The sequence below is a fragment of the Vulpes lagopus genome, chromosome 2 (assembly GCF_018345385.1).
Source record: "Vulpes lagopus strain Blue_001 chromosome 2, ASM1834538v1, whole genome shotgun sequence".
Classification (NCBI taxonomy): domain Eukaryota; kingdom Metazoa; phylum Chordata; class Mammalia; order Carnivora; family Canidae; genus Vulpes; species Vulpes lagopus.
The window spans coordinates 166,174,881-166,198,924 of NC_054825.1; the positions used below are offsets into that span (position 1 = coordinate 166,174,881).

The 24,044-nt window shown below is 48.1% G+C and overlaps 1 protein-coding gene across 11 annotated transcripts; it reads right to left on the bottom strand.

The window, feature by feature from the left end:
- Positions 1-88: 88 nt before the first annotated feature.
- On the bottom strand, positions 89-23,419 carry CCDC61 (coiled-coil domain containing 61). Of its 11 annotated transcripts, none has more exons than XM_041746313.1 (14): positions 22,873-23,297; positions 16,251-16,409; positions 15,919-16,001; positions 12,126-12,283; positions 10,577-10,738; positions 3,157-3,367; positions 2,983-3,065; positions 2,136-2,305; positions 1,931-2,006; positions 1,467-1,609; positions 1,307-1,385; positions 1,076-1,130; positions 497-572; positions 89-406 (listed from the first exon to the last, which is right to left on the bottom strand). In XM_041746313.1, exons 1-14 carry the CDS (start codon positions 22,910-22,912, stop codon positions 309-311), a joined length of 1,593 nt encoding a protein of 530 aa, XP_041602247.1. In that variant the 5' UTR covers positions 22,913-23,297; the 3' UTR covers positions 89-308. The 11 variants fall into 11 exon arrangements, 10 of the variants coding, with proteins under 10 accessions (XP_041602247.1, XP_041602246.1, XP_041602243.1 ...); XM_041746312.1 differs by having other exon boundaries at positions 497-575; positions 22,873-23,296; XR_005986343.1 differs by having other exon boundaries at positions 338-406; positions 497-686.
- Between the last annotated feature and the right edge of the window lie 625 nt (positions 23,420-24,044).

The following is a 24,044-nucleotide window of genomic DNA, read 5'->3' on the forward strand; positions in this document are numbered from 1 at the left end:
AAATACACCAGGTCCCAATTACACCCACTACCCAATCCTCATTTCTCCCCAAGGCCAGCCTCACCCTTCAGTCATCTGCTGAAGGATCCCAAAGGCAAACACGTTTATTTACAAAATGCACATACCCTCCCTCCTAGCATGCAATGCATGGGGCAGAGGGAGGGATCCGGGCTTCACACACCTGAAACCCGGTGAGCACCAGCAGGGGAGGAGCCTGCACGGGGCTGGAAGGACACACCACGCCGCCCCCCACTCCTAATCCAGCGATGTTGGGTAGGGGATGGAGGGGCGGGGCTCCCTGGCGGAGGTCAAGACCGTGTGTCCAGTCGGTTCATGTATTCCTGCAAGGCCTTCAGGCGGGCGTCTATTTCGGCCATGTCTGCCGCCTGGTGGTCGGAGCTGTACTCTGTGAGAGCAGGTGTGGGTGTAGGGGCCGGGAGGGCCCAATGCACTGCCCTCAGGCTGTGGGGCAGGGGAGGAGGAGTCCCCAGCTCACCTTTGATAGGGACCCAGCCCCCCGAATTGGCCAGGCGTCTCTGATGGCGGCCTCGTTCCAGAGGGGTGGACTTTTGCTGCTGGGGGAGGCATGAAGGCGAGGGGTAGTGGTGGCGTTAGGTCCCTCCCTCTATTCCTGTCCCCAAAATATCACTGGAGATTATGAACCTGAGGACCTCAAAGAACAAGGGCTGACACCCACCGGGCACTTACTAGATGCACAATCACCTCCTGGGATCTCCACCGGAACCCTCTGGGATGAATACTCTTACCATCCCCATTTAGCTGATTAAGAAACTGAGGTTGAGATACCTCGAGTCACACAGGTGATAGGAAGGGAGGACCAGGTTTTAAGACCCAGCAATCTGAGGCCAGGGCTGGTACACTTAGCCAGCCAGTATCACTGCCTGCCCCCATGCCACCCCGCACTCTCCTCCAATCCAATAGTCTCAAAACATTCTGCCTCCAGACGCATTTCAGACACCTCTGCAACCTGATGCCCCCAAAATGGAAAACCATGGGCTTCTGGTGGTTTCGTGCTGCCCCTACCTCCTCCAAGGTCTGGGGAAAAGACTCTCACCGTGTTGGACCCACTCCAGGTTGTGGGGCTGGGGGGCTTCCCACGACGTCGCCCGCTGATAGGAAAGAGTATTCAAGGTCCAGCCGTTGGAGCCTTGGGCACCTCCCACCCCGCCCTTCCTGGCGATTTCAAGGCTCCAGCCTCCATCACCCAGTTTCCCTGCAAAAGACTGTTTCCGGCCTCCCTAGACACCCATCTGGAACCAGTCCTTTCCCAGGGCCCAAGTTTTACCCTCTAGGAAGGGATTCAGAGAAATCCTCCAACTCGCTGCAGGAGCTGGCGGACGAGCAGCGACTGCGGAAACTGTCCACTAGAGGGGGGGAGGAGAGTGTAAACCTCCCGCCCTCCCCGGTGGCGCCCAGCCCGCCGACCCGTGCTACAGCCCTGTTACCCGAGGAGCTGCGGTTTCGGGAGCGGTTAGCCGCGTCTCCTCGGCGGTTCACGGCAGCGGGCGGCCGAGTCTGGCGAGACCAGGAGATGGACGGCCCATCCCCGCTTCCTCCGCTGCCCAATCGGTTCCGCTGCTGCTGCTGCCTGGGGAGCGGAGGAGACGCCCACCTGTGCGCCCAACTAATGCTAGGAACGGCGTCGCTGCGCCCCTATGGTCACAGCCAGGGGCAGTAACCCAGCTGAGGTCACAGTCTAGGTAAGGACACATGCAGACACAGAACGGGGGTGGGGGTGGCGGGTCAGGAGAGTAAGCGGAGGTCAGGTGAAAAGCAGACAAAGGGAAGGTGAGAGGCAGAGCAAGCGACAGGTGATGGAGACAGGACACGGGGATGGATGACAGCACAGGTCAGGGGTCCGAGTAAAGGGAGAGGGATATGGTCAGGTAAGGAGGAAATGGGCGCTAACTTCATCTTGATCTCTTTCTGCTTCTTCTCCTTGGCTTTCACAAAGGCTGTGGGGTCGAAACGTGGCAGGCGACTACCTAGGATGGGGTGGGAGAGTGTGGAGAGAAGACGCTGGGATCCCAGGATCTGACCTCCACAGCTCCAGTCCATCCCCCACCCCCCTCCACGGGCAGGGCAGGGCAGGGCAGAGCTGGGCCGGCACAGACCTGTGGGCGAGGGCGAGGGGCGGGCAGGACGGCCTCGACCCCGGCCCCCCCGGCCACTCTCCCGGGAAGAAGACCGGGTGGCACCGCGACCGCGCGATGTGGAGCGCTCCCGGGACGACAAAGCCCGATCCTCCCGGGCCGCTGGCAGCACCACCGGCGAAGTCCGTCTCCTGGGAGTACAGGACCCCACTGTCAGTTTCCGGCCGGCCAGCTCCTATCTCAACTTCTATCTCAAGCCTCTTCTCCGATCACTCGGTCTCTGACATTCACGGCCCTTGCCCACGACCTTCACAGATACCTTGCCCCGGGCTCCGCCCCTCTCAGAACGCCCCCAAAGGCACCTGTCACTTCCTTACTCCTAACAAACCCTCTTCACCGGACCCTTCTTCCTGAGGTCTCCCACAGCTCCCTAGAAATCCTTCCCAATATTCCGTCACCCACCCCAATAAATAACAGCGGCCATCAACCAGATCCCCACCAGCTGGGACACGCCCTTTCGCACAAGATACTCAGGTCCCACCTCTCCTCCCACCCCCCACCGCCCCCGGTCCTTATCTCCAGGCCCAGCCTCCCCATTGATGCTTCAAGCCCAGTTCATCTCTCCAGACTCCGCCTGCTCTGCCCAACTTTCCGCCCCCTTCAGTCCATCAGATTCCTTCCACCCGTCCATCCCCGCCCACTCTCCACAGGCCCACAGGCCAGGGACCCCGCCCGCCCTCCCTCCCAGACTCTGCACCTCCTCCCAGCCCCGCCCACCCAGCCCCAAGCCCCTCCCACCAGGTCCCACGCCCCGCAGCAGCCCGGTCACAGCTCCGAGACCTCGCCTGCCCCAGGCCACGTCTCTCACCCCCTCTTGTACACCGCCAGCTCGTTGTTCACTGTCCTGAGCCGGGCGCGCAGGCTCCGCTCCGAAGCCTTCACCTCCTCGAGCTGCCAGGAACGAACAGGGGCGTTGAGGACCACACTGCGGCCAGAGTCCGTGACCCACCACTCACCGCCGCCATCCTGCCCGCCCCCTCACCTCCTTGGCCAGGCGCCGGCAGTCCTGGCTGCGGCGGCCGACCCCGCGGTGTCCCAGGCCCCGCTCTTGCCGCAGCTCCAGCTCCAGGCCCCGGACAAGCCCACGCAGCACCTCGGCCTCCTGGCGCGCCGCCCTCCCGGCCAGAGCCTCCTCTCGCGTTCGGCCCAGCTGGGCCTCCAGCTCTCGCTTCTCAGATGCCAGGCGTGAAACCCTGGGGGAAGAAGGTAGAGGGAAGAAGACAACAGAGTTGGGGGGGGAAGGATCACAGGATCCTATCATCCTTACTTCTCCATGGAGGTGGGCACGAACCATTTCACCTGCTGCGGGGACGAGGAATGCAGCCCCACCACTCCAGCTGACCCCCTGGGTCCCATCATCTCTCCTCCTCCACCAGCTCCCACGTGAGGAGGAACACGGCCACATCACTCCCATCCATCCCACGCTAAGGACAAGAGCCTTATGAATTCCAATTTCAAAGTAAATCATTAATCTGTCCTTCTCTGTACCCTGAAAGCCTAGCCCTAAGGTCCTGGCCTTAGACACCACCACCACCACCACCACCACCACCCCCAGGCCTCTCAGCCAGGTGTCACTGCCTCTAATTCACCAGAAGACTCTTTCTAAAATGCAAATCCAACAGGGCACCAGGCTGGTTCAGTCGGTTGGGCTTCAGACTCTTGATTTCGGTTTAGGTCATGATTTCAGGGTCCTGAGACTGAACCCAAGATGGAGCCCTCCATGGGGCTCCATGCTCAGCACAGAGTCTGTATGTCCCTCTCCCTCCCCTGCTTGCACTCTCTCATGTTCTCTCTAACATAAATAAAGTCTTCTAAACATTTAAATAAAATACAAATCCAATCAGTCACTACTGTGCTCAAAACCTTACTAGAGGAAAAAGATATATAGACAAGGCTATTCATTGCAGCACTGTTTGTAATAGCAAAAGAGTGGAAATAACCAGACATAACCAGAAAATAAGTTGAATTTCTATGGTGCATCCACTCACCTAAGTACCACATAACTATAAAAAGGAATGAGAAAGATACTATACTATCTATACTCTGTCACCAAGTGATGGCCAGGATATAAGTTTAAAAACAGTGCAGAACAATGTTTAGTGTGTCTCTGTGTTAAAAAAAAAAAAAGGAACTATAAATTATATTATGTTCATATTTTCAAAACTATATAAGGATAAGTCACAACTTTAAAAAAGTTTACCTATGAAGGAGAAACAGGTGGCAACAGGAATACAAGTTGGACCCCTCCAAAATGTACCTTCTTTTTTAGTTTTAACTTTGGGACTATGAAAGTATTTTACATAAATAAATTTTAACAAATCAACCCCTACAACACTTAAAAGAAACTGGCTCAAAGCGATCTAACTGTATATCAAAGTTGGTGGTCATATTGGAGAATTAGGTTAAGTGGCAAAAAAACCACACACCACTTTTAGTAAGTAGGTAATAGCTTAGGGACAAAAGGAACCTTAAACTTCATTCAGTACTCTTATTTGGATAAAGTAAGTAATTATGTTACTATTACTAGAAATAAAGATTTTCAAAGTGAGAAAGACATAAATCAAAGAAGTCAGATAGCAGAGACATCATTCTTCTCTTTCCAAAAGTATATCTACTTTCTCTTTAAAAAGGCTCTTTAGAAAGGCTCTTTCACTTTTAAAAAAGCCTAAAAGCAAGTTAACTCAATGGCAATGAGCACCCCTAATGACCAGATTGTGGTCTCTAAATACAATTTCCCACTAGAAGAAACCAGGGTTCCTTAGAAGAATTATTCGTACTAAACCTGAGGCTGGAAAGACACAGGAGAGTCTGAGACATCTTGGCATGTCAAAAAACAAGGAAGCCATCAAAGATTACTGGGGTCATTTCAGAAGGCCAACATGCAGGTGTTCAGACTGACTGAAGGTAATATGAGCATCAAAGAGAATATCTGCAATGAATAATACACTAAGACACATTGGTGGTAAACTGAATCATAGTCACCCAAAATATATCTATATATCCAATACATTCCTCAAACCTGTGAATTTTTGACTTATATAGCCCCAGAAAAGACTTTATAGATCTGATTAAATTAAGGACCTTGAGATGAGGAGAGTATCTTGGATTATCAGAGTAGACCCTAAATATAATCAAAATATCCTTATAAATAAAGGTTGAGGAAGATTAGACACAGAAGAGGAGAAAACAATGTGACCACAGAGGCAGAGAGTAGAATGATGTGGAATGATGATATCTACCAGAAGTTGAAAGAGACAAGAAACAGATTCTCTGCTTGAGTATCTCAGGGTAAGCACTGCCTAGCCAACACCTTAATCTCAGCCTAGTGAAAGTGATTTCAGATTTCTGGCTTCCAGAACTGTAAGCAAATAAATATCTGTTTTTTTAAACCACCAAATTTGTGATAATTTATCACAGCACCATAGGAAACCAACATAACATCATTAAGTTTAAATTTATTACTTCATAATGATAGTAAAAACAAAACAAAACTCATTGATCTCCATGGAGGATTTGAGGGAACCAGCTCATTATTCTGACAAAAGTTAAATAAAAGGAAAAAAATCAAGATTAATCATGCCTTTCCCATAGGAAATGTATCTCAGGGAAACCAAATAGTTGATGAGAGAATGTTTTTCTTTATTGAAAACTTTCAGCTAACTAAACCAAAAAGAAATATAGAATTAGATCATGACCCTTTACCAACCCCGATGAAAAGTCTATCTAGCTACACATCAGTAACTACTCCAACTATATATTAACTCAGCTGTTGTCATCGTGCTTGCAAGTTTAAGTCAATTAGGGATCTGAAAAACATATACATGCCTACATTTTTGGCAAAATACTGAAATTACCCTTGGCAATCTAAAACAAGGGCTCAAGGACAACACCTATTACTACTTCTCAACACTGTACTGGCGATCCTAGCCAATGCAGTAAGGCAAGAAAAAGAAATGAAAGATAAAGGTTAAGAAAGAATTAACAAAATAGTAGTCATTTGCAGATGAAATGATTATAAATATTGAAAATCAAAGGAAATCTACAAATTATAAGAAATAATAAGAAAACTGACTGAAGTTATTGGATATAAAATCAACACATAAATACAACTGTAGGGGCACCTGAGTGGCTCAGTTGGTTAAGTGCCTTCAGCTCAGGTCAAGATCTCAGGGTCCTGGGATCCAGATCCATGTTAGGCTCCCTGCTCAGCAAGAAGCCTGCTTCTCCCTCTCTCTCTGCTGCTTTTCCCCACTCCTGCTCTCTCTCTCTCAAATAAATAATAAAATACTTTTTAAAAATTAAATACAATTATATAAACATCAATATGATTTATATTTAAATAAACCATTAGCAAAATTGTCCAAAGATGGAAAAAATCTAACAAAAGTATGATAGAATAACATCACTGAGACATTAAATAAGACCTAAATAAATGCAGAGGTATACTGTTTATATACTGGAACATTCACTATTTATACAGATTTCAGCTTCCCCTAAGCTATTCTATAGATTCAATGCAATATCAATAAAAATCCTAACAAGTTTTGGGGCACCTGGCTGGCTCAGTCAGTGGAGCATCCAACTCCTGGTCTCAGGGTTGTGAGTTCAAGCTCCATGTTAGGTGTAGAGATTACTTAAAAACAATAAAATCTCAAGCCTATCTTTTCTTAAGATTTTATTTATTTATTCATGAGAGACATACACAGAGAAAAAGACAGAGACACAGGCAGAAAGAGAAGCAGGCTCCATGCAGGGAGCCCAATGTGGGACTTGATTCCAGGACTCCAGGATCATGCCCTGGGCCGAAGGCAGACACTCAACCACTGAGCCCCCAGGCATCCCACATCCCCATTAAAAAAAAAAAAAAAAAAAAAAAAAAAAAGATTTGATTTATTTATTCATGAGAGACTCAGAGAGAGAGGAAGAGACATAGGCAGAGGGAGAAGCAGGCTCCTTGGCAAGGAGCCCAACGCAGGACTCAATCCTGGGACCCAAGGATCACACCCTGAGCCAAAAGCAGAGGCTCAACCACTGAGCCACCCAGGCATCCCTCTCAAGCCTATTAAAAAAAATTCCAAGTTTTGTTTTTGTATTGAAAAACCTGATTCTAAAATTTATAAAGAAATGCAAATTTCTAAAAACAACCAAAAAATTCTTAAAATGGAAAAACAAAAGTCAGAAGACTTGCTCTACCCACTATCAGCCAAATTATAAAGCTACAATAATTTTAACAGTGTGGTGCTGGCACAGGGATAGACAAACCAATGTACTACAGAGCACAGAAACTCACCTGATTTGTGATTATATATAAACATTATTTGTGATAAAGGTGACAATTGTTAAGCTGTAGGGAAAGGATACTCCTTTTAATAACTGTCATTGGGTTGACTGACTGATCATGTGAAAAAAAACCATGAAAGGAGCCTACCTCCCCTCAAATCAATTTCAGGTAGACTGCAGATATAAATGTGAAAAGCAAAAGAGAAAGAATGATAGAATATGATATAGGACAATATCTTCAAGATACTGGGAAAAAAGGATTCTAGGAGAAAACATAAAAATTACTAACTTTAGAGAAAAATTTAGTCTACATAAAATTAAGAACATGATTATCAAAAGGCACTACTAAGAGAATGAAAAGGCCAGCTAATAGAGGGCAAGGTTTCTGAAATACATAAAATTAACAAAGGGCTCATATCCTGGCTATATAAAGAGTTCCTGGAAATCAATAAGAAACAGAAGACACAGATGCTTGGTGGCTCAGTGGTTCAGCATCTGCCTTCAGCTCAGGGCGTGAACCTGGAGTCCCAGGATCGAGTTCCACATTGGGCACCTGGCATGGAGCCTGCTTCTCCTCCCTCTGTCTATGTCTCTGCCTCTCTCTGTGTGTGTCTCTTGTGAATAAATAAATAAAATCTTAAAAAAAAAAAACACAGAAGACAGAAGAAAAATAGACATGACAGGTGAATAGGCAGCTCACAAAAGAGGAAACCTAAATGGCTACTAAATATATGAAAAACTGCTCGACCTCATTGGTAATTAAGGAAATGCAAATGAAAAGTACCAAGAGAGGGGATCCCTGGGTGGCTCAGCGGTTTAGCGCCTGCCTTTGGCCCAGGGCACGATCCTGGAGACCCAGGATCAAGTCCCGTTTCAGGTTCCCAGCATGGGAACCCAGCTTCTTCCTCTGCCTGTGTCTCTGCCTCTCTCTCTCTCTCTCTCTCTCTCTCTATCATGAATAAATAAATCAAGAAAGAAAAGAAAGAAAGAAAGAAAGAAAGAAAGAAAGAAAGAAAGAAAGAAAGAAAGAAAGAAAGAAAAGAAAGAAATACTCCCAAGAGATGCTGGGCTGATGTGAACTTAATAAGAAGGATCCAGGTCTCAACATCTGAACCCATCAGCCCCAACACCACTTGACAGCAGGCAAGCACACAGAACCACCAAGGATTCTGTCTTGCCAGAATCCTAAATCTGATGAGCCTATAGGCTACTTCACAGGAAATACAGGGGAAAGGGGAATACATTAAGCATGGATAGAAAATGAAGTATTTACAGAGGAGATATGATGTCTGGGATTTGCTTCTCAGGAAGAGAGGACTGTGCAGATCAAACAAGATGGGTAAAATGTAGATACCCATTGAATTAGGGGCACAAGTATATGTGCATTATACTATTGTCTATTTTTATATGTTCTTGGAACTTTGCCTAATAAAAAGCTTCTTAAAATCTGTGGCTCCTCTATATTCTCCAAGGAGCTTCCCATTTGGCTCCGTCTGGTTGACATCCCCCTTGCCTTCCTCTCTTCCCACCTTTCTCTCTGGTGCTGCTCCAGCCAAGCATCTCTTTGCAGATGCAAGTCCCTCCTCCTGGAATGCTCTCTCTCACCGTTCAAGTGTCACATCCCCTACCCCCAGCCAGGCTAGGCCATGTCCCTCTTTCTCTGCTCTCTTGACTCTCTGTACATTTCCTTCCTACAGCTGGCACATATCAGTGTGATTATCTGTTTTCTGTCTGGATCCTCACTCCAGCTATCTGGTCACTGTGATGGACCTGAGCAGACTGATTGTGTCTGACTCCACTCCACTTATCATAAGCTGGGTGACCTTCGCATCTCTGCAAAGTGGGACAATAATGATAATAATCCCTATCTATGAGGTTGTAAGAATCTATGAAGAGTGCTTGGACTGTGTCTGGCACTGAGTAAGAGCTCAAGAAACATTAACTAGGGTGGGGCAGTGTGCCTGGCACACAGTATGAACCAGAAAAATGATGGATGGATGGATGAATGAATTTGGAGTCTGCCCAAACCCCTCACCAGTTAGGAAGAGGAAGTTGGGAGAGGAAGATAAGAAGCCACTAACCAGCTATAGAATCTCAAGCCACTCTCTCTGGTTCTGGTTGGTTCTGAAGGGCAAAGGGTGCCACGCTGTGGCCAGTCTGGGAAACGCATACATCCACACAAACCAGAGAGACCAGGGGGTAGATCCTGAGGATAAACTGAGGCTAAAGCTTATCCTGCTTCCCAGCAATGCACAGCCAGGCTCTTCCAGAAATACCTACAAGGCTCTCCTGCTCCATGAGCTCCCACTCCTCCCTGTCAGCCCCAACACTCAGTCCTGGTCTAGCGGCCACCAACAAAACACCAACAAAAGGAAACAAAGGGGGTTTGGTGCTGGCTGCCTGGATTCAAGGTTGAGCCTGGCCATATTACTCACTGTGTGACCTGGGGCAAGTTCTCTAACCTCTCTTGGCCTGTTTTCCTCCTCTGCATAATGGGGATAGCAGCAATGCCCCACCTTGCAAGGATTAAAGGAATTAAGTCATAAAGCACTGAACAGAATCCCTGGCGTACAGTGAAATGCTCAATAAATGTAAGCTGCTGTAACAATTATTATTGTTGTTATTAAAAATATTATGGGGGGGGGTGCCTGGGTAGCTCAGGAGGTTACGTCAGGTGACTCAGGTCAACATCTGTCTGCCCCCTGGGCTGGCTACGATGTAAAAGGCAGGGAGGGGGTCAGTACAAAGGAGGCCCTGGATATAACTCTACCTCCCACCCTGCCTTTGTACATGCGCTCCCTTTGCCTAGAACACCCCTCCAGGCTACCAAGCAGGCTCCAGTCTCCCCTCTGGGCTTCCCAAGCCTCATCTGCTGTGAATCATCACTGTCTTCAGACAAAGCTATCTCCCCTACTGGACTGAGAGTCCCAGGAGAGCAGGGTCAGGACTGTCTCAGTCATCACTGTGTCCCCAGCACTGCCCAGCACAAGGCAGGCACAGAATAAATACCTGGTGCATGAGGGACCACCAGCCTCCCAGGAGTATTGAGCAGGGGGCCATGGCATGCCTGCCTGGATGCCTCCCCCACACAGCCCCAGCCGCATTCCCTTCCCAAGACTCACTGCTCCCTCAGGTGCCAGATCTCGCTCTCTCGGGTGTCCCGCACATCCTGACCATCCAGCCCTCGAAGGCGGCCCAGCTCTTCCTTCAGTGAACGGATGATGCTCTGCAGGACCACAGGGTCTGGCTTGCCCTGGTACGGGAGGGGCAGCGGGTAGTGAATCCTGAGGAGGATCAGAACCATGGCAGCTCAGAGGCCAAGAAACCACCCGAGGGTAACTACCAGACCCCGAGAGCCTTCAAGTATGAAAAAACCCAGTTCCAAAAACCTCACATTACCAGAGTCTTAAGTTCTGAATGCAGCTTCGAGCCCCTTCCCTGCTCCCCTACCCCTCACAGCAGCCTGCCACCCCTCAGACTCCATTGTGTAGCAATCTTGGAACCACTGGGATTGACAGGCCTGGTGCAGTCTGGGCGAACTTCCTTGTCATATGCTGCTGGTGGAGTGAACACTGGGATCATGTTACTTGCCACCAAGCACAGTCCTAACTTAGACTCTGTAGGGGTAGGTTCTAAATGGCCTGACCCGCCTCACCTCTTGGCTGAGGAGAGGTAGGGTACCTTGATTAACTCCCCCACCAGATGCTATGCATAGGGAACAGACAACATCCCACTAGAAAATCCAGCAGCTATTATCAAATGGGGCAGACACCATCCCCTGGCTACCCAAAAGCCATCCCCAACTCCCTTCTGACTTGCCATCACCCACTATACAGCCTAAAGAGCCAGCTTATTCATTATCCTAGTATCCTCTGCATGTGATCACTTGTGGCCAAATATTAGAGCAAGGCCACAAGACCATTTCTGGCCAAATATTATCGGAAATCTGTTGGCCATCTTCTAGAACACTTTTGTTTTCCTGATGAAAATGGTAGATGTTGGGATGCCTGGGTGGCTCAGCAGTTGAGCATCTCCCTTTGGCTCAGGGCGTGATCCTGGAGTTCCGGAATTGAGTCCCACATCAGGCTCCCTGCATGGAGCCTGCTTCTCCCTCTGCCTGTGTCTGTGCCTCTGTGTGTGTGTGTGTGTGTGTCTCTCATGAATAAATAGATAAAATATTTTAAAAGAATAAAAATAAAAAATAAATTTTAAAAATTTAAAAATTTTAAAAAAGAAAGAAAAGAAAACGGTAGTTGCAATTAGCTAGTATGGCCCTGTTCTCTTCCTCTTGCTTTGATACAGAAGCAGTGCCTGGGGGGCAGCAGCCATTTTGTGACCAGGGAGAGATAAGGATGGAGGTCAAAAAGCCAACACATTACCAATGACAAAAGGAAACAAAACAAAACAGAAGGAGCCTGAGTCCCTAAAGAAACTGCTGGGTAGTAGCCACCTACCTAGACATCTTATTGTGTGATAAACTATTGTTTGTTTAAAGCACTAGCAATAGTTATTCTGCTACTTATAGCCCAACACAACAGTAAATGATAGAATCTCAACACTGAAGATTCCAAAGGCAATACCCTCCCTTGCCCTCGGGGGTTCCTGAGTTCTAATCACATCCTCTCCCACCTGCCCTCCAACCTAAGCCTGGAGCCAGTCCCTTATCCCCACCTGTCAAACTCCACGGAGTAGATGAGAATCAGGTAGCGCTTGGAGTTAAGCTGGGCTGATCTTGAGGCCAAGGGGCCTGGGCGGCCCCCCATCTTGCGATTTCGCAGGGACTCCAGATCTGTGTAGGTCAGCAGGTCAAGGGTGACTGACTCACTGCTCTGTTGGAGGAGGATGGAAGGAAATGCCACCAGACCCAACACGGCCATACCCAGAGCACAAAACCCAGATGCCCAGGCCATGCCCCATCCATTCTTTGGGCTAGCTGATCAAGATGGCCCTGCCCCAGGGGCTGGCACAAGGACACCAGAGGAAGAAACTGGAAAGAACTTAAATGCTCCACCATGAGGGACAGCTTAGTGTTGTATCTCTCTCTAAGTGTTGTTCAAAGACCCCTGGGGGTCCCCGCGACCCATTCAGGGAGTCCACAAGGTCCAAACAATTTTCATAATGATACTAAGATGCCATGTGCCCTTTGTGGCTGTGCTGGTATTTACATCGATGGTGAAAAATAATGGTGGGTAAAACTGATGGTGCCCATTAGTGCAAATCAAGCCAGTGATGTCAAATGTACTAGCAGTCACTGTATTCTCTGTTGCCATGCAGTCTCAGTGGGGGGCCAGGAAGGAAGAAGAAACAAATCTAACACAGGAAATCCAACCTAGAACATCCTTAATGAAGCAGTAGAAATTATTAATTTTATTCGATCTCCATTTTTGAGTACATGGCTTTTTACTACTCTGTGACAAGATGGGAAGCACACATTCTGTGGCATACCAAAGTACGACAGTTGTCTCAGGAAGAAACTTGTGTAATCGAGTTTGGGGCTAAATTAGCCGCTCTTTCATGGAATGCTATTTTTACTTGAAAGAACGACTGACAGACAAAACTCTGGTTATTCAGACTTGGGTGTCTGGCAGGCATTTTCTCAAAAATGAACAAAGTCAGACTGTCACTTCAAGAAAAACAGCTAACGGTATTTGTTGCCAATGACAAAATTCAAACTTCACAGCAAAAATTAGAATTTTGGAAAACTTGGATCTGCCACTGTGTGCTTCAGAAGCTGCTCGATGTTGAAAGACTTCCTGGTGAGATCAGGGAGGATATTAACAAATGTGACTTCCTGATATTGTATAATGAAATGTATCAACATTCAGAAGATCTGTGTAACTCACTGAACCGTATTTCCCACATGACCAATGCATGATATCATAAAGTGGGTAAAAGATCCAAGTAAAGCTCAAGATACATCAAAGGATTTTAATGTAACATAAGACAAAAAGTTCATTGATAGCTTTTGGACTCCACACTACAGCAAACCTTTAAGAAATTACCACCTGTCCACTTTTAGTATGTTAGCAAAGAAGGATTAAAGGACTCCCTTTTCCAACTACATATCTATGTGAAGGAGATTTTTCTTTTTTTTGTTTTGTTTTGTTTTAAATTTTTATTTATTTATTTGACAGAGAGAGAGCACAAGCAGAGGGAGCAGCAGGCACAGAGAGAAGCAGACTCCCTGCTGAACAGGGAGCCCAAAGCAGGGCTCAATCCCAGGACCCTAGGGATTATGTCCTGAGCCAAAGGCAGACACTTAACCGAATGAGCTACCCACATGCCCTGAGGGAGATTTTTCTACATATACTTCAACCAAAACATAGCACAACAGACTGAATGCAGAACCACATCTAAGAATCTAGCGGTTTCTTATTAAGCAAGACATTAAAGAGATTTGCAAAAATGTAAAACAATGCTATATTTCCTACTAATTTATTTTGTTTTAGAAAATGTATTTTTAAGGCAGCCCAGTTGGCTCAGTGGTTTAGTGCCACCTTCAGCCCAGGGTGTGATCCTGGGGACCCGGGATCAAGTCCCACGTCGGGCTCCCTGCAGAGCCTGCCTCTCCCTCTGCCTGTGTCTCTGCCTCTCTCTCTCTGTGTCTCTCATGAATAAATAAATAAAATCTTAAAAAAAAAAAAGTAAATGTATTTTTCATAAAAATGTAATTTAACATATAACTGATTTATTATTTATTATTATTAATTTGTGAATATGTTTACATCATTCTCAGTTTTAATTTATAAAACACCTAGTTAATATATAACAGGGCAAACAAATATTGTTAAATAAAACCTGCATAAACAAAAGCTCTTTGACATTCTCAATAATTTTTAAGAGCATAAAAAGGTCATGACACCAAAAAACTTGAGAACCACTGGGTTAAACAAATCATGCCACAAGGCTATAATGGAATACTATGCAGCCACTAATAAGGATGACAAACTCACAAGTTGATAACAATAATAAAAACAGACAATATCTGTAAAGCACTTATGAGCCAGGTGCTATTCTAAGCTTTTTACACAGAACCTTAATCTTCACCACACTGAAATAGGGACTATTATTATTCCCACATTACAGTTAAGAAAACTAAGGCATGATGCACCTGGATGGCTCAGTCAGTTAAGCATCCGACTCTTGATTTTGGCCCCAGTTATGATCTCAGGGTTTCGAGACTAAGCTCTGAGTTAGACTATGCTGAGTGTAGAACCTGCTTAAGATTCTTTCTCTCAAAAAAAAAAAAAAAAAAAAAAAAAAAAGATTCTTTCTCTCCCTCTGTGCTCCTCCACCCATTTATGCACTCTCTCTCTCTCTAAAAGAGAAAAAAAAAAAAAAGAAAAGAAAAAGAAAAGGAAAGAAAGAGGGGAAAAAAGAAAACTAAAGCATGGAAGGGAAGTAACTGGCCCAGGGTTCCCGGCTAGTAAGTGGCAGTGATGAATCTGACTTCAGAGTTCATGCTATACTGCCTACACTTACCAAAACATTAACAGTCTGAAGTATGGGATAGAAAGGGGATTATAAGAGACTGTCACTTTCTAAATCATGCACTGTAACACTGTCATTATGAGTGCAAATTTATCTACAATTAAAGAAATAATGTAGTTCAAAGTTTTAAAATGATGTCTAAATAGCATTCCTGCCATTCTAACTTCTAGCCTGCTTTTTTTCCTATTAATACTTTTAACTACTTGACATTATATATTTTTCTAATTTTCTGTTTCTCCCACTAGAATTCAGCTTCATAAGGATAAGAACTTTGTCTCTTTTGCTCACTGTTCTATCCTAATGTCTACTACCAGTATAGATGCTCAGTAAAAATTACACAAATGAATACCTATATTCACTGATGTGACTAAATGTTAGTGAAATATTGTTGAATCCTTTAAAAGTAGGTTAAAGAATACTTGGGGAAGGGATGCCAGGGTGGCTCAGGGGTTGAGTGTCTGTCTGCCTTTGGCTCAGAGTGTGATCCCAAAGTCCTGGGATCGAGTCCCACATCAGGCTTCCTGCATGGAGTCTGCTTCTCCCTCTCTCTCTCTGTATCTCTCATGAATAAATGAAAAATCTTAAAAAAAAAATACTTGGGGAAATACGTCAGCTATATAAAATTATACATCTGCAAATACACATACACACATACATTTTCACAAGTAAACAGAAGTAGAGAAAAGGCTAGAGTGATTTTTACCAAAATATTAATAAAATATTACCAGGAATGAGTATTAGGAGTGGAGTGATTTTTACTTTCTTCTTTACATTTCTCTACGACATGAATTTTCTACACAGGAATAACTCCTTAGGATCAGAATAAACCACTTACATTTGGGAAAGAAAAAGATAGCCCTGTCCCTTTAAGGAAAGAGAAGGTGGAAGGTCTTGCATACATCAGGTAGGCATCTAACCCCTCCAGGGATCCAGAAAACAGAAACCTCCCCTGGCCCCCAGCCCTGGCCCCTACCTGGGTAAGAGCTGACTCCAGCATGTTACAGAAGATGTTGAACTGTTTGAAGTTCCCTGTCTTGTGAGTTAGATCTTCGATGACTGGGTAGAAAGAAAAATCCTTCCTAAAGTCTCACCGTTTGCCAGCCCAAGAGCTGCCATCCAAGCTTTTCAACTTTCCCCAACTCCAGTGCCTCTGGCCTGAGGGATGAGCCCTCCACCCCGCCCTCCCCACCTTAGAGTCTCTGGTTAGGTAGAAGAGGCAGATGGGCAGGTTCCTGGTTGGACTCATCTTCAGGAAGGTGATCCTGGGGAAGAACAGGTGAACCCACCCAAGGCTGGCACACTCACAGCTGGCATCGAATTCGCCCCGCCACTGATCAGCTGTCATCCGGTCTTCCACCTCCAGCTCTAGCACCTGCCCAGACACCACCACCCGCACGGCATGCTCCACACCCCGGAAGACGTAGTCCACCTGTAGGCCAGCTGGCTGGTCCATGGCCAGTGTTGCTGGAGAGAGGGATGAGACAGAGACCCAGAGGGGCTGAGAGCCCAGGCTCGAAAGCTGGAAGGCCAGAATTCATATGCTGCCTCCACCATTTACCAGCTTTGGCACTTTAGAAAAGAGACTCCCTCTCTGCGCCTCAATTTCCTCATCTGCAGAATGGGTATAATAATGGCATCCACCTCATAGAGTTGTCATGAGGATTAAATTGGACAATACACATAAAAGCATTTAGAACTGTGTCCATGCCCAACACACGCTGGCTAGTAGAATATATGATTTCTGACAAGAGAATCATGATTAATACTGATTATTATTAATCCTTATGCTCATTATGTATTAATTATTCAAACATTTGTGGAGGAAAATCAAGCTACAAAGGGGAACAGAGTACTGAGGTCAGGCAGGGCAAATTTTAAATAGGGGATCAGCGCAGGTCTCTCTGAGGAGGTAACCTATGGGCAGAGAACTGAAGGAAGTCAGGGAGCAAGTCATATGGCTATCTAGGGAAAGTGGTCCAAGTTTAAAGAACAGCGGCACTATATATTATCAATGATACACTTAAATCATGTCCAGTGAACTAATAACCAATTTTATTAATTAGTCTAAGTACCTTCTCTTAGCCAGTAGGGCTACCACACGCTGTTAGCTCTATGAAGTGGAAGAAAGGGTCAGATCTCTGCCTTCAGCCTGGAATTTGGGGGTGGCTCGGAATGAGAGCCCCAGGCTGCTTGAGTTCATATTGGGTTCCAGCTATGTGCATATATATGGGTATATATTTAACCTCTCTTGGAGCAAGATTCCTTATCTTTAAAGCACATGCCATCCTGGGTGCTGGGGACATCATAAGCCAAATCATGCCCCTACCCTCAAGAGGGCAGCAATAGTCAGAGGTATAAAAATGTCAAAAAAAAAAAAAAAAAAAAAGCGAAGTAGTAGTAAAAGGAGACATTGTGGGTAGGTGTTGCTCTTTTAGCTAAGGTAGCTAGGGAAGGCCTCTTTGAGCAGAAGCCTGGAGGCGGGTAAGAAGAAGGGTGAATATCTGATGGAAGAGTGTCGAGGCAAAGGGAACAGCCAGGCAAGAGCTCTAAGGTGGGACATTTCTGGTTTGTTCTAAGAACAGTAAGGGGAACATGAGGGAGGGACAGAGATGAGATATACCAGGTCAGAGGATGCTCATGCAGGCTTTCACAAGCCCACAGGAGGATAACAGTGCTCATCTCCTTGGTGTAAAGATTAAATGAGTTAATCACATTAAAATCCTTGGACAAATTGAGCAATGCCTGACACACAGCAAGCACTCATATACATACTGGCATTATTATTATTACTTTGTTGTTGTGTCTTGAAAGGCAACAGAAACAAGACAAGCCCATTTTCTCCCCAGTGTACAGATGGAGAAACTGAGACTCAGCAGAGTCCTATGCTGCCCCAAAGACAGAGCTACCCAGGGCTGCCCTAATCCAGATCATGGGGACCCTTCCAAAGCCTGGTCTCCTCTCCCCTACATGTTTTATTCCTCACACTTTCCCCAAGAAATCCTCCTAAAGGCTGATATCAGAAAATATAATATTGTGAAGCCAGAATATGATGAGCCCTGAAACCCTAGGTCCCCTCCCCAGATAAATGAATAAGCCCATAACCCTCTGCAAGTAATTTCAGGGGCTTCCAGAATACCACCCTGAGGCCCAACCATACATCCCCTTTCTCCAAGGCTGAAGGACAACTCCCAAAGCCCCAGACATCCTGGCAGGTTCCTCTGTCTCTCAACCCAAGCTCTTAAGTTTATTTGGGGGAGGGGTCTCTCGTGTTTGGAAGCATGTTTGAAATTGAGACACCTTTTCCCCTTGAAAATCCGCACTCTCACATTCTCTGGAGGTTCGGGGGTGAGGTTAATAATCCCTGATCTATGTGCAAACAGCTATGCGGCTCAACATATCCCGCATCCCCTGGTCCTCAGTGCGCCCCCCACCCCACCCCGCAGCGCGGGCCCCGCCCCACCAGGCGTCCTAGACCCCGCCCTCCGACCCCGCCCCTCCGACTCGCGAGCCAATCAACAGTCGCGCCGTTCTGGTTACCACGGCGTTGGAGGTACCCGCAGACCGCCTGAGGAGCTTCACTGCCCAGTTCACCACCCCACTCGTGGTACCCAACTCCGGGGAGGAGACCCCATCTCCAGCACCAACCCAGCCCTGCTCTTCTCCTTCCCCACTCCCCCACGTTAGCTCCCCACTGGCATCCTGAGAATAGCAGCCCTTCACCATAGCACAGGGCCTTTCTGTATCCAACCGCCCTGACGTCACTAGCCTCCACCTCAGTCCCCAGATACTAAGCCCCTGAATATTCTCCCCGAATTCCATTGTCCCCTTACACACCTGCCTCCCACACCTCCACACACTTCGCCCGCTCCCTTCCCCTCATCCCCTCTTCTCGCCTTCTGTCGTGAGTGTTCAACAACTGCTGACTGAATAAATCCCACAGCCCATCACTCATTCCCCAGAGGGCCTAGAGATTCTGGACTCTCCTCGCCTCCCCACTGCAGAACCTCCCTCCCTCCATATTCCAGCCTCACCCCTTCTACCACATTCCCGACACCAGCCCTCTCTACTCCCTTTCCCAAGTCCCTTACTGCCATTCATCTCTCCCAGATCGGGGGGCAGGGGACCGCATTCCCCTTCTCCGTACACTAGCCCCCATGTTCCCCTGGGCTTTCCTCCATATTTTACGTGAATTTTGCTCCCTCCTATTATTCCTCCCGGATTCTGCCTGCATATTTGCCCAAATGGGGATCTACCTCATTTTCAGCCTGTCTCACATTATCCCCATATTTCACCTGGAGTCTGTTCCCTCCCAGATTCCATGTAAACCCCTTCCCCACGTTTTCCACCTCTTCCCTGCAGAGGCTTTCCAGAACACCCCCTTTACTCCCCCCCAATTCTGAGATTCCCCAGGTCCCAAGCCCTTCCCTCCTTCCACCCCCCACCCCCACCCCCCCTGTCCTTCTACCTGCATCCTCCATCCTTGCTCTGTGACCAGTGGCCCATCCTGGCTGCTGGTTTCGTTCCAGTCCCCAGACTCTCCTAGCTCCTCTTCGTCTCAGCTTCCTGACCCTGCATTCAAGGCCCCGCCCTCGCCAACCCGTGACGTCAGCACTTCAACCTTGCGTGCGCTCCGCGTGCACACCCAGCACCCCACTCTGGCCCACACACCTGACCCCATTTCTCTGCCTCGTGACATCATGGCTTCAGCACACACGCACGTACACGCACGCACATTGCACATACGCCCAAGCACACACAGCTTTCGGACTCCAGCCCTTTTCCGTCTCATCTTTCAATAAGGTGAGTCCCCTCTCCGTTTCCAGGGTTACATCTGGGTCCCTGGCTCTTCCTCCTCCCAAGAGCGCTCCTTGGATATTTTGGATTTCAAAGCCCTCGCCCTGGGGTGGGAGCCGAGAATCCTCCATGCTGGGCTTCCCCCAAAACAAATCCACATCACCATCTCTCATAGGAGACATGGGTAAATCACCACCGCTGTCAACCCCCAACCCTGATGGCTATTTCACATTGTTTGCAGCACCCTGCCCAGGTGCCACCACCACATATTCCAGCCTGGCCAAGACCTAGCTGCATTCTCCTATGCAGTGTACCCGCCACCCGACATACACACACTGGCGTGGCCTGAGTGACTCCTTGCCCCCATTCTAAGCTCACCTTCCTGCCATGTGAGTGAACTCCCCTCCCTTCACCCTGCACCCCCCCAGAATATAGACCAAAGCCTTCCACACTGTTCCCCTGAAACACATAACCACAAAAGCCTTTTAGGACTCTCCACAATCCACCCCTCCATAGTGCACACTGCAGCCCACCACCACCCTCTGGGGTATCCAAATCTCAGCCCCTATTCTCCCTCAAACACTTTTTTACTTAGATAAATAAGGACTATGTACACATATCAACCAGTGACTTGTCCTTAATTCTGTTCCCTGGTAGATGCCGTAACCATCCCCGATTTTAGAGAGGATGAAACTGAGGTTTGCCTAAAATCCTACAGTGAGGAGCTGTCACATTGGTCCCCCTACCCATTACCCAGCTACCCTTCCCCAATCATCTTCTGTTTTCTCCCATAACTTTCTGCTCCTTTCCCTCCATGCATCAATCCTTAGGTGTGGCCTCATACTTTAAACATGACACACAGTGCAGGACAGGGACTCCTGGGTTTAGTTCCCGCTCCACCACTTACTAACAATGTGACCCGGGGCAAGGCACTTACCCTCTCTGGGCCTTTTCCCTTCAGTAAAGTGAGGATAATAAAAGCTCCCATCTCACATAGGATGACTGTGAGTATTAAATTAATACATATAAGGAGCTTCAAACAGTGCCTGGCACTCGGTCAGCTGTTTACCATCTGTGCAACTAGCTGACGGTTAGTCGACAGACCAGAAGCCCAAGAGGGCAGAGCCATTTTGATCATTCTTGTATCTTCAGCATTCTGGCACAGATCGGGGACCACTTGTGAGTTTATGCTAGATGCCAGGAAACGGGGTTCTAGGCACAGGAGATATAGCTAAGGCCCTTTTCCCTTAGCTCACTCCTTTGTCAACATGTCCCAGCTCCAATGTCCATTCCTGCAGGAAGCCCTCCCTGACTCCCGGGCTAGGTGAGGAGCTGTCTCAATCACCAGTGTCCTCAGCACTGCCTGGCAGAGGGCCAGCCACAGAAGGGGAATTTAATGATGAGAGCTCCAGTCCAAGCTCTGAGCTGGTCTGTTTCTTCAAGTGAGGAGTGCAGACCTTCAGCATGAATACTGGTGCTTGATAAAAATGGAGGATCTTTGGCATGATCCCAGATCCACAGTAGCAGAACCCCTGTGGGTGGGCCCAGGAATCTGCATTTCCTACAAGCTCCCGGAGCACTGAGATCTGAGAGCTTCTGCCCTTGGATACCACAACCTGCCCAGTTTATTACTCCATCTTGACCCCACCACTCCAAGACTATCTCAGTTCAACAACACTGCCCTATACCGCCAGGAGTGCTCCTCCCACACCCCAGAAATGGTGGTGATGGTGGTTTAATACAAGTACCACTTTTTAAGCCTCTATGGGCACTTCTAGGCTCTGAATTCTATATTCTTATAGAACCAACACTCTAGTGGGGGGTGGGAGTCTAAGAAGCCAGTAGGTATAAACAAACACTAATATAGTGCTAAGTGTTACCGAAGAAAAACAAAACCAGGTGATGAGGGGGCTAGGGAGTAACAGGAGCTATTTTAGCTTGGGTGGTCTGCGAGGGTCTGTCTGTGGATTTGACATGTGAACAGAGATGTAAGGGAGGTGAGGGAGAAGCCATGTAGACATCTGGAGGGAATGTGATCCAGACAGAGAGCAGCAAGGACTTTCCCCAGGCAGGAATGGATTTGCTATGTCTGAGGAAGGAGGAGGCCAGAGTGGCTGAAGCAGTGCAAACAAGGAAGAATGGTGCAAGTTGAGGGCAAAGTGGAGGGAAAGCTGGATCGGGTAGGTCACTGTGGGTTTGGCAAGGACTTGTACTGTGTGAGATGGGAGCCACGGGAGTGCCTGGACCAGGGAGCAACATGATCCGACTTCTCTTTTAATAGGAACCCCCAACTGTGGGATTCAGGGCAGAGGCAAGGAGCCCACGGAGGAGGCCACTGCAAGAGACTAGTGGTAAAAGCAAGTGGTAGCATGAATCAGAGGAGTAGCAAGGGAGTCGGTGAAATTGGGCTGGATTCTGGAAGTGTTTTAAAGATAGACCCATGAGGGGCACCTGGGTGGCTCAGTGGTTGAGCATCTGCCTTTGGCTCAAGTCATAATCCCTATGCCCATGTCTCTGCCTCCCATGAATAAATAAAAAAAATCTTTTTTTAAAAGAAATAAAGATAGATCCATGAGATTTGCTGATTGGCAGATGGCACATGGGCAAGGGATAGGAAGAGTCAAGGACAACTGGAAGGCTTTAGTCCCGAGTACCTGGAAGAATTGCAACTGTCATCAGCAGCTTTGGGAGGCTGAAAGGGGGAAACTACAAGTTTGATTTGGGACAAGTTTTTAAAGCATGGATATCAGTTGGATTTCCAAGTAGAGAAGAGTCGCCACTGGACACATGAGTCTGGAGTTCAGGGGAGAGATCCAGGCTGCAGACAGGCATTGTCATATAAAGAGCATGCAAGCCAAGAGACTGGATGAGGACAGCGGGTGAGCAGCACAGAGAGAGAAGAGATGAGTTCGTTCTAACGATGATAAAGCTGAGGCACAGAGAGCCAAAGAATTTGCGCAAAGCTACCATGACGTTCAGTGGCAGGGCCAGCGCTTCAACTCAGGGAACCCAACTCCAGAGCCCAAAGTCTTAACCACCCGGACGGCTGTTGGGAAGTTTAAGAATAATTCCTACAAAACGTGGCACATAGTACGCCACGCATAAACGCTATGAGTGTCATATGCCTTCATACCTCGCTCAGGCACCCCTTCATTCGCGAAGTCCTCGCTCATCCTCCCCGTCGGTGCTGTCCCTAACCTGCCCTCCACCCAAACCAATGCTTGCAATTCCTCTCACGGACCTCCGCTCCTCCACGCCGCGCTATACTAACCCCTCGCCTTAAAACCTCCCATTAAATCACAGGGCTCTACTTACTGGGGAATTTCTGTATTCTACCGCCTGCTGTCTCCTGCTTTACATGCTTTCCCCCATTAAAGACCCTCCTGGGAAATACAAAACATCTCCCCCTCGCCGACTCAGATACTGCCCTCCTACTCACAAACCCTCATCAGAGCGCCTATCCGTGCTAAAGGTCACCCTCTCCTGATTCCTTACACTGCCGGGTCAGCTGCCCGCCGCAGCCCACCCTCCCCCAGACCACCCCCTCCCCCCCCCTCCAGGACAGCCACCCCAGCCCGCGCACCCGCCACTCCGGCCGCCTCTCACCTTCTCCACAGGCACCCCTCCTCGCGAGCGGTTCAACTGCCGTAGCTCCAGCCCCGCCCCAGGATCCGGCCTTCTCGTTTCTGACTGGCCCTGGCTGGCTCGCAGCCTACTTCTGATTAGCCAAGACGGACGCCCGTCACTCCGTGTCCCGCCTCAGAGAAGGACCCGCCCCTCAAGACTTGCAATTGGCCCACTCGGACGAGAGATTCCTACGTGGGCCCGGTCGTCGGTCCTTTCTCCAGTCATTACTGGCTAATGACCGCTGCCAGGCATACAAAGGGGGTTGTCCTTCGGAGGGGGAGGAAATCCTGGAAGTAGCCCCTTGACCCCGCCCATCACCCCCTGCAGAGGCCTAGGACCCGCCCACGCGGAGGAGCGGGCTGGAGGAGAGTCCGGAGCGCATGCGCACAGGAAGGTCTCGGCCACCGCGGGTCCGGAAGCTGCAGGGAAGTTCTCAGCGTAAAGATGGGCTGAGATGTATCTATCGTTGCTGGGTGCGTTCCTGAAGGTGCTGAAGCGCCTTTGCAGGCCCTGACTTATTTTAACTTAACAACAACCCTGCGGTGTAGGGGCTGCTATGATCCCCACTTGGCTATTAAGAAAACAATCTCAGAGAGGTACAGCCACTGCCCGGGGATCGCACAGCCTGGAAACGTATTCCTATTTTGAGCCAATGAATCATCAACAGGGTTGATAGAG

Bases quoted from the DNA above. Each gene is read 5' to 3' on its own strand.
- CCDC61 (XM_041746306.1), bottom strand. From the start codon at position 22,912: ATGAGCGAGGACTTCGCGAATGAAGGGGTGCCTGAGCGAG. The intron at 16,410-22,872 runs GTATGAAGGCAT...CCCTCTCTCCAG, and splicing joins TGAAGGGGTGCCTGAGCGAG to CAACACTGGCCATGGACCAG. The intron at 1,131-1,306 runs GTAAAACTTGGG...CTTTCCTATCAG, and splicing joins TCTGAATCCCTTCCTAGAGG to CGGGCGACGTCGTGGGAAGC.